General features: G+C 49.4%; 1 protein-coding gene across 2 annotated transcripts in view; it reads right to left on the bottom strand.

Annotated features, from left to right (window-relative positions):
• Window positions 1-7,854, bottom strand: part of Macrod1 (mono-ADP ribosylhydrolase 1) — a 140,442-nt gene extending 132,588 nt beyond the window's left edge. Inside the window, exon 1 of one of the 2 annotated variants that reach the window (XM_038325108.1) lies at window positions 7,490-7,854. In XM_038325108.1, the coding sequence (XP_038181036.1) occupies window positions 7,490-7,781 (292 nt within the window). In that variant the 5' untranslated portion in view covers window positions 7,782-7,854. The remainder of the gene's footprint in view (window positions 1-7,489) is intronic. The other variant, XM_038325119.2, reaches the window with a different exon arrangement.
• Between the last annotated feature and the right edge of the window lie 6,241 nt (window positions 7,855-14,095).

Below are 14,095 nucleotides of genomic sequence, written 5' to 3'. Positions count from 1 at the left end.
ACTCTGAGTATGCCAAGTTGGTTCCCCCAAGTCAGGCCTTCCCTGGCTGTAGTGAATTTGAGCCACCTCAAGAGGCTGATCTGCTCCAGTTTAGTCCAGGCTTACGGCTCACAGGCTCCCCCTGCTGGTGAGAGGCTATCTATACACTTAGCCCCCCCCACCCCGCCCTGCCCCGCCCCAGGTGCCCTCAAACCCAGGCTAGGGGAATGGAGAGGAAGGAGATAGCTCACAGCAGAAAACAGATAGGAGTCCACTATAGGGATGTAGGTCAGCTGGTGGAATGCTTGCACAAAGCCCTGTTCCAACTACCACCTCCCCTCCTCTAGGTGAGACTCAGCTCAAACATAAGAGCAACAGCTGACCCCAAGCTGACCCTTGTATTACCCCATTTCCAAACAAACCTGTCCTCCTAACTATACCCACCGGCCTGGCCATTTACCAACTTGTTCCTCAAATCCCCAGGAGATTTCCTGCTCAGGGCCTCTGAACCTGCTATACCTGGAATAGCAGTTTACCTTCCAAGTTCTCATTACCCTCTCCGTTCCCTTCTCCACTTAAATGGCGCAAGCCTTTAATCCCAGCACTAGGGAGGCAGAGGTGGTAGGCAGATCTCTGTGAGTTCAAGGCCAACCTGGTCTACAAAGCGAGTCCCAGGATTGTTACACAGAGAAACCCTGTCTTGAATCTTAAGAGTCTGTGTGCTGGGGGGGGCTGGAGAGATGGCTCAGCGGTTAAGAGCACTGACTGCTCTTCCAGAGGTCCTGAGTTCAATTCCCAGCAACCACATGGTGGCTCACAACCACCTATAATGAGATCTGGTGCCCTCTTCTGGCCTACAGGAAGGGTACCTAGAGGAAGGGTACTGCATAATAAATCTGTGTGCTGGACATCGACCAATAAGATCTATCCATGTAAGGATCTGTACCATTCACCACCAGCACAGTGTATGCGAGGGGCCATGGATGATCAGTGAAGAGCTGAAACCTGAAGGCTGAGGATCAGCTGGCTGAGCAGCCATCCAGGCAGAGGGAACATTTGGGGGTGATGTGGAGGGAAGCAGGAACAGCAAAAGCAGAGAGAGAAGGCAGGGCACAGGGGGTGGAGGGGAGGCGTGTGGGACTTTCACTGAAGGTCCGTGAGAAGGGGGCAGTCAAGACCGGCAACAACAGTGGCTCCGTGGTAAGGTGCTCAGCTAGCAAGCATGGGTCCTGGGTTCAAGCCTTGTCCCAGTTTCAGGAAAAGAAGGCAGGACTACAGATCCTCAGGAGGGGCACCCACCAGGGCAGGATTTGAGAGGGCAAAGCCTTTCCCGGGGAAAGCAGGGCAGCAGAATTCTGGCTGTTATTTAGCTCCCCATACTAGTTATCACACGCAATCATGACCAGACACCCTGAACCTTGGCACAGTCAAATGTGGATGCTTCCAGCTGGTTAGACCTAGGAAGTGGTGGTGACTCCACAGTTTGCAGCTACCGCAGACCAGCTACAGGCACTGCTGAGATGATCAGGCTGGGACCAATCCTGCAGCCACATGGAATGAGGCCCACGACCCAAGGACACCCAGACCCCTGGCAGACACATCTGACAGATGTCACTACTTTAGAGCCCTTGTCAGACCCAGATGAAAGAAACCTGAGGTGGATCTGTCCTTCATAACCTTGGTGCCTGCTTTGAATGGCCACAGTTCCCAAGGCCCTCTTGCTCCAATGGAGTCCAAATAGAGCACTGTTTCCCAGAGACGGCGCCCTGTCTCTGCCACAACCACCACTACACCAGTCTCAGGGACATCTGGTCCCCAAATACACAACCTCAAAAGGCCAGTGTGAGCCAGATATGGTGACACACAACTGTTATCCCAGCATTTGTCAAGCAGAGGCGGGAGGATGAGGAGTTCAAGGCTACCCTGGGCTGTATGAGACATGAACAAAAGGCCAGCACACCAGTACTGTGTCTCCATCTCCAAACACAGCCACGGTCATGGCAGGCTCCTGAGGGACAGAAAACTACACAGCTGCCTGAGATGCTTCTCTGCCCCAGGGCCCAAGCACTTGTTCCTCACCTCAGCTCCAGCTTTGAGGATCATCTCTCAGGCCTCCTCTGCCCCACACAGAAGTCACTGCCCACCTCCTTCCAAGTCAGATGCAGACTTAAAGCACAAGTGGGTTTTATTTTTTTATAAAAGATGTAAAACATGCATTTTCATTCTCTATCATTTTTGAAGAGGCGAGAGTATTTCACGGCTCACTGAGACAGGTGTTGTAAAAAGATGTTCGCAGTAAATTTTGATGGGGAAGCCTGACCCCAGACTAAGCTTCCAGAGGCTCGCGGGCACGAAAGCTGGGCAGGAGGAAGCAGGCTCCGCCAGAGCCATAAAGCGCGCCAGGCAAACGGGAATTCAATGATGTGTTTTAAGAAGTATCTTTATGACACTTTGCAAGACGTTGTTCGGAGAGATGAGACAGGCTGAACCTGTGAGGGTGCGGGGGGGGAGGGCTGAGTCTGCAGAACACCAGGTGGGCACAGCTGATAAGGTTGTGCACTCGAACACAGCGGCGTGCAGCGTCTGTGGCATTAATCACCTGTGCTCACCAGCCCCTGGGAGCAGAGACTCAAGCAGGGAAGAACAGAGTGTGAAGCCCACTGCAGCTCTCGACCTGCCTCCACTCACACTGGAGTGTACCAAGACTGCATCCCAACATGGAAGAGATGCCCTCACCCCTCGTTCTCAGGTGCGCCTGGATGATACGCTGGCTCAGCAGTCCCATCAGAGATACTTGTCACTGAGATGACGTTCCCTATGGTCCTCAGTCCTGGCCCCTCCACAGGACCTGCAGCTGAAGCATAGGAATCTCACCATGAGCCACCGGGGACAGGGACTGCAGGCTGGTCTGTAAGAGCCCAGCACAGAGTGAAAGGGAGGCGGGGAAGAAATGTGAAAAGGGGCAGCTCTGTAGGCTGTCACTCTGATGTAAGCCCAGCACGACTGCAGGAACTGTTGATCCCGCTTCACAGATGAGGAAATGGAGGCTCAGGGAGCATGCAGCCGTGATCCTGGGACTTGCTGAAGTCGGAAGGCACCAACGTTCTTTCTTTTCAGTACACAGTTCTGCTCCAGCATGGGCCAAGAAGCCGAGGTTAGGACAGAGCCCCTAGATGTTCCTGGTGGCCTCAGCTAAGTTTCCTCAAGCCAACAGCCTTTCAGTGTGAAATTTCCAGTCTTTTTTTAAAGTAATTTTTTTTTGTTTCGTTTTCGGTTTTTTTGAGACAGGGTTTCTCTGTAGCTTTGGAGCCTGTCCTGGAACTAGCTTTTTTGTAGACCAGGCTGGCCTCGAACTCACAGAGATCCACCTGCCTCTGCCTCCCCAATGCTGAGATTAAAGGTGTGCACCACCACCACCCAGCTTTTTAAAAGTAATTTTTAAATATGTATTTATTTTATTGTATTGCATGAGTGTTTTGCCTGCATGTATGAATGTGCACCATGTGTCTGTCTGGTGCCGTTAAAGGCATTGGGTCCCCTGGAAATGGAGATGGGTGGTTGTGGGTCACTATGCGACAGATAAAGAGTGAACCCAGGCCCTCTAAATGATCCATCAGGGCCCTAAACTGCTGAGCCATCTCTCTAACCTTTTTCCAGTCTCCTAAAGAGGCCCTTAGTTGGAGGGAGGGTACTGTGGCACCCAAGAACCAAGGGGATTAGTTAACCAGTGCAATCAGATCTGCCACTAACAAAGCTCAGCACTTGGCTTGACCCCCAGTATCATATAAGCCAGGCTTGGTAGTGCATACTTCTAATCTCAGCATCTGGAATAATGTATAGGCAGGAGGACCAGAAGTTCAAAGTTGTCCTCCATGATACAGGGAATTAGAGGCCATGCTAGGCTACAGGAGATACTGTCTCCAAAACAAAACAAAAACAAAAGTCTACATGTCTCCCCATGAGGGGATCCAGCCTGGTGATTGTCCTGATGTGGATGGTTAATGGACCCAGAGAAGCAGGCAGCCAACAAGGAGGTGAAGAAGGAGCTGAGCCTTGGGCAAGGCCTCTCCAGCTGGACCACAGCAGGCAATGGAAATAGCACAGCACCCCATAAGGAGATTCTTCTGGAAGGCTGAGCCCTTCCCAAGCACTGATGCTTGCTCTCCAGCCTCTCATCTGCCGTCCTGCTGTGAGCCTGCAGCCTGCTGCCTGGGTGAGATTATGCTTTGAATCTGAAGCCCCCACAGGCTCATGTCACATTTTACAAACTTGGTCCCTCACTGGTGGCGCTGTTCTTGGGGAAGTGGGGGCTGACTGGCAGAGCCAGGAGCTGGTCCTTGCAGGTTATGCCATACTCCTTGCCTCAGCCTCAGCCTCCTCATCACCAGCCACTCCTGCCACCATGATCGTAGTTTCCTTTCTTTTAAGACAGAGTCTTGCCAGGGAGCACCATACTTGCTACACCAGTCTCAAACTCACAGCAATCCTCCTCCCTCTACTTCTGAGTGCTAGAATCAGAGGTATGCATCATGCCTTCCTGGCCTCTGCACAGAGCCAAAATGAGTCTCTTTTTTTCTTCCCTTAAATGAAGTTATTGTGGTCACCGCAATGCAAAAGCTATCATGGGTTGCCCTGGATGAGAGCAGGTGCCAAGCAACCCCAGACTGCTTTGGCTTCCTCATGAGGTGAGGAGCCCTGCCCAAGGGTTCAAGGGTTTTCACACCCACTGATATATATATATATATATATATATATATATATATATATATATATATCTGTTGGTGGTGGTTTTTTGAGACCAGGTTTTACTGTCCAACAGCCTTGGCTGTCCTGGAACTCGCTCTGTAGACAAGGCTAGCCTTGAACTCACAGAGATCCACCTGCCTCTGACTCCTGAGTGCTGTGGTTAAAGGTGTGCGCCACCACCCGGCCACATTTTTTTATCCTAAACTGCCTATACATTACTGTTGTGGGAATGTGATCACTGTGTGCCAGTCTCTGACAGAAGATCACCTCAGGAAAGCAAGCATCTGGATATCTCATCCTCGTTTAGATATATCCCTGAAAACACATGTCCATAAGAGACACACATCAGGATGGTCTGAGAAACCCTAATACCCATCTACAAAAGAAAGTGTATCCACATGTGGTACATCTGTAAGATGGAAGGCCACACAGAGATAAAGAAGCATAAACTGTCATAACGTGTACATGTGGACTACAGAGTGAGATCCGGGTCAGCCTGGACCACAGAGGAAGGCTTTACTTGTTTGTTGTCTTGTTTTTGGAGACAGGGTCTCACTATGTAGCCCTGGCTGGTCTAGAACTTGCCTTTCAGACCAGAATGATCTGGAACAAAGAGATCTGCCTGCTTCTGCCAACCAAGTCCTGGGATTACAGGTATGTGCCACTAATCCTAAACTTTTTTTAAAAACTTTTTTTAATTTAACTTTATTTTACGTGCATTGGTGTGAAGGTATCAGATCCCCTAGAACTGAAATAACAGACAGTCATGAGCTGCCATGTGGGTACTGAGAATTGAACCTGGGTCCTTTGGAAGAGCAGTCAGTGTTCTTAATCACTGAGCCATCTCTCCAGTCCCCCAATCCTAACCTTTAAAAAAAAGTCTTTAAGGCAGGTGGATTTCTGTGAGTTTGAGGCCAGTCTGGCCCATATAGTGAGTTTCGGGATTATATAGAGAAACACTGTCTCAAAAAAAAAACAAAAACAAAAACAAAAACAAAGTCTTTGGACCAGGCCATCCCACCATTTCCATGCCCAGAGCCTGCTGTCCCAGGTCATGGAGACCTGGAGTAACTCTTCTACACACTAGGTAACTAAAACACGAGAGGCCTTGTCTCACCTGCCAGCCACTGTCACGGATGATGCCTCAGGACTGCATTTGGTCACAGTGGGACCTCCTCTGACCCTGGAATGCCCTTCCCAGACAGCTTCTTTTCCTCAGGCCACTGATCGTCCTCTGGCCTGCCCAGCTCAGGTGGCCCAGCCAACACAGTTTCCCCACAGTGCCCACAGGACAGAGACCATGTCAATAGTTTTCCCCACTAGACAGACTGCTGCCTCCCCACTCTCTGCTGAGTCCTACAGTGCTGGCCCCCACAGGGTATGAGGTAAAAGTTTATTGACTGAGCACTAAGGAGATGGCTCAGTGGATGAATGCATTTGCCATGGAAGCCTGGACGCCCGAGGTTGAACGCCAGAACCCACGCATAAACCTAAAAGCCAGACGAAGTAGCACTGGTATCTGTAATCCCAGTACACTCACTGGAAATGGCAGAGACCAGAGATTCTCCAGAGCCTCAACGACCAGCTCACCGGGCTTAAACAGACCCAGGGGAGCAGGACTGGCATCTAGAAACAGAGGCAGACCCTACACTAGGTGTGATGCTGTCCCAGCCCTCTGCCACCTCCCTTGGTTGCTGCTCTCCCACGAGAAAGATGAACTCTAAGAAGGGACAATGACTCCCTCTGCTGGAGTTCTGGGCCAGCCCCCAACCTCCGGCCAAGTTTGAGGGCGTGGCAAGTTTTCTCTGCTCCCAGACAAGACAGTCAAGTGCTTTAGGATCCTGGGCAGACAAGCAACTCAAACCACAGGGAGAAGTTCTCTTTCCGAAAAACGTCCCAATCTGAGGTTAGCTTCAACCCAGCTTGACCCGGGTGGCTCAGCCCCCATGGTCATGCCCACCAGCAGCCCAGCCAATGAGACAGGAGCCTTCGCAGCTCTTTTGAAAGAGGATCCGCCCAGAGTCATAGGGGAGGGACTGGCTCTGAAGGGCAGGGACAACTGGGCTGCCGCTCAGGGCTATTTGGGACTCTGGACTTTACATTCCAGCTAAGAGACTCGGTCGTCCAGGACCCGTGGTCCCTTCCCGGCATGCCTGTCCAGAAGGAGAAATACTTTCATTCTTGGGGGGGATCTGTGACTCTCACCAGCCCACACTTGGTGTCAGTCTGCTCTCCAGGTTCTATGAGCCCAGTCCCCCAAAAAGGGGGCAGCTGCTGGCAAGGGGCCAGAAGTCAGCAGGCGGGCAAAACGGGCACATACCACACTCCTAGAGAGGCCGGCACCCGAGCTGCCACTCTTGGGGCTATCTGACCCTACCTGGCAGCCACCAGCCCTGTGTTACTCTCACAGCTTATCCCTGCCACTCGGCCCCAAATGTCTAGCATCATGCAAGGCCAGGTATTGGAGGCCAAGATACCACACTTTGCTTCTACACACTAGAGCCTGACCTTGGGGAAATGGGCTCCGACACTGGGCCTCAGTTTCCCTCATGCTCATGGAGGAAGGTGGCAGGTCCCAGACGATCTGGGCGGAAGGGGGGAAAGGGTTCCTGAGGGCCATAGCCACCTTCCCCACTCACTTGGTCAAGTGGTGACCTGGTGTGGGAGCTGGACATGGCTGTGGGCTGAGGGGGGTCCCCAATTGTCTCGGGACATGTGGGGTGCCATTCGGCCTGGGAGGCCCACGCCCTGAGCTCACACTTACATTTGGCCTCCTTCCAGTCGGTGGATGTGCTCAGGTCCACCTTCGCGGCCATGGCCAGGGGGGCCCAGGTGCGCACCCAGGCTCCACTCCCCGCCGCCCCCCACGCCCCAACTCCCGCCGAGGGCCACGCGCAGAGGCTGTGCGCACTTAGCGCCACCGGGGAACTGCACGCACTGCCGCGGGGCCGCGGGCCACCCGCCGAGCGGACGGGCCAGGGGCGCGGGGCAACCAGCAGCTGCCCCGCCGCGCGTAGCTGTGCCAGGCGGCCGGACACTTGACTCTGCAGCGACATGAGCAGGCGGTGCCGGGCGGCTCTCCGCCCACTCGTACTCTATTTACGGTGCTCAGGAGAGTCGGGCTCGGTCTCTTATTTACTCTGGGACGAGAGTGGCGCGTGCCAGCTCGTGGCGACCTGCTTAGAGACCGCGGGCGGCGCGCCGCTGGGCACTCTGGAACTTGTAGTCCGGGTCCGACACACTGCGCGCACGCACTTGTATACACACGTGCGCACCCAGCCTGTGTGTGTCCTCCGGGAGAGGCCGCAGCCAACCTCCTGAAGCTCTTTCCTCGTTCTTTCCTCCGAGCTGCCCTGGCTCAGTACTCAACTCTGTCCCTAACTCATTCTTTGTAGGCAGAGAGACCTGGGCTCGTCTCGCCGCCTCTACGCTTCACCCAGCTCTGCGTCTGGTCCACAACAGCCGCCGGTTACAGTCCACCAAGGGAGGGGAGGAGGAATAGGTGCGGCAGGCCAATTTGTCAGGTTGGAAGGCTTCTCCTGGGCCAGGCAGAAGAGCTCAGGCTCCCCGGAAGCTCCAGAGGCGAAGCGGCGCCTACTGAATTTCAGAGCAACCAAGGCACTAGTGCGATTTGAAAGCCAGAAACTTGGATGCCAACCCGGTGTGGTGCTGCACACCTTCGGGAGGCAGAGGCCGGAGGATTTTAGGAAAGTTTAAGGCCAGCGTGACTACAGTGCCGCCCCATAGCTAGACCCTGTCTGAGTCAATCAGTCGATCCATCGATCCATCAATGAATATAAAAAAGAAAAGAGAGGGGGCTGGAGAGATGGCTCAGCGGTTAAGAGCATTGCCTGCTCTTCCAAAGGTCCTGAGTTCAATTCCCAGCAACCACATGGTGGCTCACAACCATCTGTAATGAGGTCTGGTGCCCTCTTCTGGCCTGCAGGCATCTACATAGACAGAACATTGTATACATAATAAATAAATAAATGTTAAAAAAAAAAAAAAAAAGAAAAGAGAAAGAAAAATAAAATAAAATCTGGGTACCTAGGAGCACTATCTGGTCAACTAACTAGGGTAATTTTTTCCCTAAAGACACATGTTTGTGGGGCTAGAGAGATGGCTCATCCGTTAAAGAGCACTGACTGCTCTTCCAGAGGACCAGGTTTAAATCCTGGCCCTCACATGGCAGTTCACAACTGTCTGTAACTCCAAGATCTGACACTGTTATGGGATATTTGTACACTGTGAAGCTGTGATTGGTGTAATAAAAAGCTAAACGGCCAATAGCTAGGCTGGAGGTATAGACAGGATTTCCAGGGAGAGAAAGGAAGAGGGGATGAGGCCGCAAGAGATGCCACCAAGACTCAGAACGAGTCACATAGAGTGGAAGAGAGATAAATTCATGTGGTAGAACATAGATTAATAAAAATATGAATTAATTTAAGTTATATGAGCTAGTGGAGGCCGGGCGGTGGTGGCGCACGCCTTTAATCCCAGCACTCGGGAGGCAGAGGCAGGCAGATCTCTGAGTTCGAGGCCAGCCTGGTCTACAAGAGCTAGCTCCAGGACAGGCTCTAGAAACTACAGGGAAACCCTGTCTCGAAAAACCAAAAAAAAAAAAAAAAAAAAAAAAAAAAAAAAAAAAAAAAAAAAGGTCTAGTGGAACAAATCTAAGCTAAAAGCCAAGCTTTCATAATTAATAAGTCTCCATGTCATTATTTGTGAGCTGGTAGCCCAAAAGAAAAGTACAACTACATGACTCCTCCACACAGACATACATGCCGGCAAAACACCAATGCACATAAAATAATAAATAAAAAAAAGACACATGCCTGTAATCCCAACATTCCAGAGGCCGAGGAGAAGCAAGAGGATCAGGAGTTCTAGGTTAGCCACTACTTCATATTCAATTGCATACCAGCCTTGTCTACTTGAACGCTTGTTGTCAGTGCCACCCCGTGAGACTCTGTGTTTTGTTTTTGTTTATTTGGTTGTTTTTATTTTTTAAAAAAGAAAAGAAAAAAATTTAAACCCTGGGGCTTGAGCTCAGTAACTGACAGCACTGGCCCCAGAGGCCCAGGAGTCTGTTTCCAGGCTCTCGTGGTGGTTTAAAACTACCCATAACTCCAGTTCCCAGGGTGCCACACCCTCTTCTGGTCTCCTCGGCACCAGGCATAAAAGTGGTGCACAGAGATACATGCAGGAAAACATTCAAACACATATTTTTATTTCTATTTATTTATTTTACGAATTGTTATTATGAGCCTTAATGGCTGAGCCATCTCTCCAACCCTTATCCCTAAAATTTTACAAATAAAGATTTAGATCCTGGAAAACAAAACAAAAAGGAGAGAAAGAACAAAATGAATGATCCTCCTGTTGAAATGTCACCACAAATCTGGCAGCTTAAGGCAGATTCGTCATTTTAAGTTCTGTGAGACAAGAATCTGGCAGGAGTCACCAGAATTACATGCTGCTGGCTTCATTCCTTCCAGGAAGCTCTAAGGAAGCTTGCCCCAGGATTTTCCAGCTGCCAGAGGTCACATGGCCCTTCCGGTAGCCCCTTCCTGCATCCTGGCAGTGAGCCCAGGCTTCTCTTGTCTTTCCTGTGATGGGGGCCTTCTGCTGGCTTCCTCTACCATTTTCCAGGCTGTGATTACACTGGCCCCAAGAAAAAGTCATTGCTTGCCCATGATCAGCTGGTTTGAAGCCTTTGTTTCCTTTTGCCAGGGGTCATATTCACAGGCTTCTGAGTTTAGGATGTGGGCAGCTTGAAGGGCCTTCACTTTGCTCTCCAACCTTCCTTCCGATCAAAGCCTGGGTAGGGGACTCTGGGAAAAGGTAAGGTCCCACCCAAAAGACATTCTGGTTACTAAGGAGAAGGCTGTAATCTATGTCCCTTGGTGCTGAGCCCCTGAAGCTTTCTGGCTAAGCCAGAGCCCCACCACCACCCGGCCAGCTATTGCACTCTTTAAAGCCCTGATTCTTCTTTGTCTTTTTTTAATTGAAAATAGCTTTTTCCATTACACACACACACACACATTTTTATGGAGACAGGGTTTCTCAGTGTAGCCCTACATACAATATATTCTTATTACAGTTTCCCCTTCCCCAGCTCCTCCCAGATCCTCCCTGACTCTCCGCCCACCCATGTCTATACCCTTTCTTTCTCTCATTAGAATACAGTCATCTAAAAAAATAATAAAATAAGATAAAATAAAAACAAACAAACTAGAACAGGAACAAACAAATAAACTACTAGGAGAAAAAGAAAGAAAGAAAAGAAAGAAAGAAAGAGCACAAGAAACATATATAGATGCAAAGACATACATGCTCACACACACACAAAAATCCCATAAAAGCACAATATGAGGAACTATAATATATACACAAAAGATCTATAAGGGAAGGAAAAAAAGAATAATAAATAACCCAGGCTCCTGCTGAGCGCTCAGCAGTGGTTTGTATGCCCAGTGAGACTCCACTGGAGAAAACTTATTTTTCCTTTATGAACAGTTGTCAACTGGTGATGGTATCTAAGTTGGGGATGGGGTCTTTTTCTTAAAGATTTATTTATTTATTTATTATGTATACAATATTATTAGTATTCTGTCTGCATGTATGCCTACAGGCCAGAAGAGGGAACCAGATCTCATTACAGATGGTTGTGAGCCACCATGTGGTTGCTGGGAATTGAACTCAGGACCTTTGGAAGAGCAGGCAATGCTCTTAACTGCTGAGCCATCTCTCCAGCCCCCAGGGATGGGGTCTTGCATCCATTTTCCCCTCAGAACTGGGACCCCATCTGGCTGAGACTCATGCAAGCCCTGTGCATGTTGCCAGTCTCTGATCATATGTGTGTTGTCCTGCTATGTCTAGAAGGCCTTGTTGGCCAGGCATGATGGAACATGCCTTTAATCCCAGCACTTGGGAGGCAGAGGCAGGTAGATCTCTGTGAGTTCAAGGCCAGCCTGGTCTACAGAGAAACCCTGTCTCAAAAAAACAAAACAAAACAAAACAAAAAAAGATAGAAGGCCTTGTTTCCTTGGTGTTCTATATCCCCTCTGGCTCTTACAATCTTTCTGCCTCCTCTTTTACAAGATTTCATAGGTTCCTCTGAGCCCCGTGCGGAAGGATTTGATGGAGACACCCTAGTTAGGACTGAGTGTCCATGGTCTCTCACTCTTTGCACATTGTCTGGCTGTGGGTCTCTGTTTTTGATCCCATCTACTGGCTATCCTGAAACTAACTCTGTAGGCCAGGCTAGCCTTGAACTCCACACCAGATTTATGCTGTTCTTGGGAGAGATAACCCAAGGTTTTCTGCACAGTGGGCAAATACTCTCCTGAACTACATCCTAATCCCCAGCCTGGAACTCTCTGTAGAGGTAGGCAAGGGTGACTTTAAACCTCTGATCCTCCTGACTCCACCTCCCAAATACTGGGATTATGGAAATAGCTGTCTACTGGGGGCAGAAGCAGAGGCTTGGAAGTCTCCCAAACGCAGAGTCCTCCAGGGGGACATGCAGTGTAAGGTGTTGTCAGCTGAGGACTGACTGTTGGAAGAAGGCTTTCATATACAGAGAACTTCCTACCACTGCTGTGTTTAAAGTAATGTTGTTTATTAAAATGTAGACATTTAAAATGAGCTAGTTTTTCTTAAACATCCAAGTGCATCTTGCAAGGTTAATATTTTCTACTTATAAATATACCAATATTTATAAAAATAAGAACAATTGCTTCACTATTCTTTGATTAATATTTAATTAACTCATAAGTTCTACAGATTAGCTTCTTCTTAAAAAATGAATGCCAATTATAAACATAGGTAATTAAATTCCCTAATAGATTTTTTTTAAAAAAATACATTTCACTGAGCCGAAATATAGTAGTTGGGGCCAGGTGGTGGTGGCACACGCCTTTAATCCCAGCACTCGGGAGGCAGAGGCAGGCGGATCTCTGTGATCCTGGTCTACAAGAGCTAGTTCTAGAACAGACTCCAAAACTTCAGTGAAAGCCTGTCTCAAAAAACCATTAAAAAAAAAAAGGAAATATAGTAGTTGGAGGCTGGTTAGTGGCACATTTTATTCCCAACACAAAGGAAGCAGAGTTTGAGGGCAGCCTGGTCTAAGAGCTAGTTCCAGGACAACCAGGACTACATATGTTGTGTGACAAAACTTTTCCTGGGGAGGCAGTACACACACCTACTCACTCCACAACAAACTAAAGCACAGATACCACCAAGATCCAACTTGGTGAACCAGTGAGCTTTATTGGTTAATTCAGGAGTATGAACGAAGGGTCACTTACAGAAGCAGAAATGACTGCAAAGACAGTTGTATCACCAAAGCCAACCCCAACCAGCATGGGAGACAGCTGACAAAAGCTAGGAACTTGGAGCACACTGCACAGCCTGCAGGCAGCTCAGCAGGTTGGAGAGTGTCCCTTCCAAGTGACTCAATTGGTCTAAACCTCTTCTAGGCAGCTTGACTGGTTTCTGCTTCTTCCAGGCACATGGTCTGGCTGCAGTGTAAGCCCCTCTGAAGGAACTGTAGCCAGCCTAGGACTAGCAAACATGGCTCTGGCAGGCCTTGCCCTTCTCTCTGATTACATTCCTAAAGCTAGCCACTAAGGTCTAGTCCCTTATTTGGCCACTTCCTCCTCCTGAGGCTGACTACCAAGGCCCAGCTATCAAAGTATTAAAGTCCAGCAATCAAAAGCCCCCTTTGGCTCACCTAATTAACATGTCCAATCAAAATTAAACAGAATCCCACCAATCCCTGAGTTTACCCCAAGATCAGATCAAAAAATCCCAATTCCAGGCCACTCTGGAAAGCTCTTTCTCTCCCAACAGAGGCAGCCATTCTCCTGTGTCTTTCCCAGTAAATCTTGTGAAAAGTCTGCTGTTCAATGTCACTTTGTGGTATTCCTTGGCTCCTGGTTGCCAGGATACCTTGCCCTTCAGATCTGTACATTTACACTCAGAGAATTCTTTACAGCTTGGCTCTGTTCCTCTGAGAAGGACCCTTGGCTTTTATTGCTTCTCTGGCAGGGAGGAGGTTAGTGAATCTGTCACTTTCAGGGACTTCCTAAAGCTATTTTGAGTTCTTTACCTTCCTGTGAATGTTTCAATATTGGAGGATATTTACTTACACAATTAGAAAGACCCAGTCACCAAAAGGAGGAGGAGGAGGAAGAGGAGGAGGAGGAGGAGAAAAGAGAAAGAGGGCGGGGGAGAGGAAGAAAAGAAGGGAAGGAAGGAAGGAAGGAGGGAGGGGGAGGGAGAGAAGGAAGGAAAAAATGATAGATAATTAGAAACTGGACATAGTGGTATACCCCTATAATGCAAAGTCAGGACAATCAAGAAA

Source organism: Arvicola amphibius, chromosome 1 (genome assembly GCF_903992535.2).
Source record: "Arvicola amphibius chromosome 1, mArvAmp1.2, whole genome shotgun sequence".
In the NCBI taxonomy this organism is placed as follows: domain Eukaryota; kingdom Metazoa; phylum Chordata; class Mammalia; order Rodentia; family Cricetidae; genus Arvicola; species Arvicola amphibius.
This window is presented reverse-complemented; position numbering and strand designations above follow the sequence as displayed.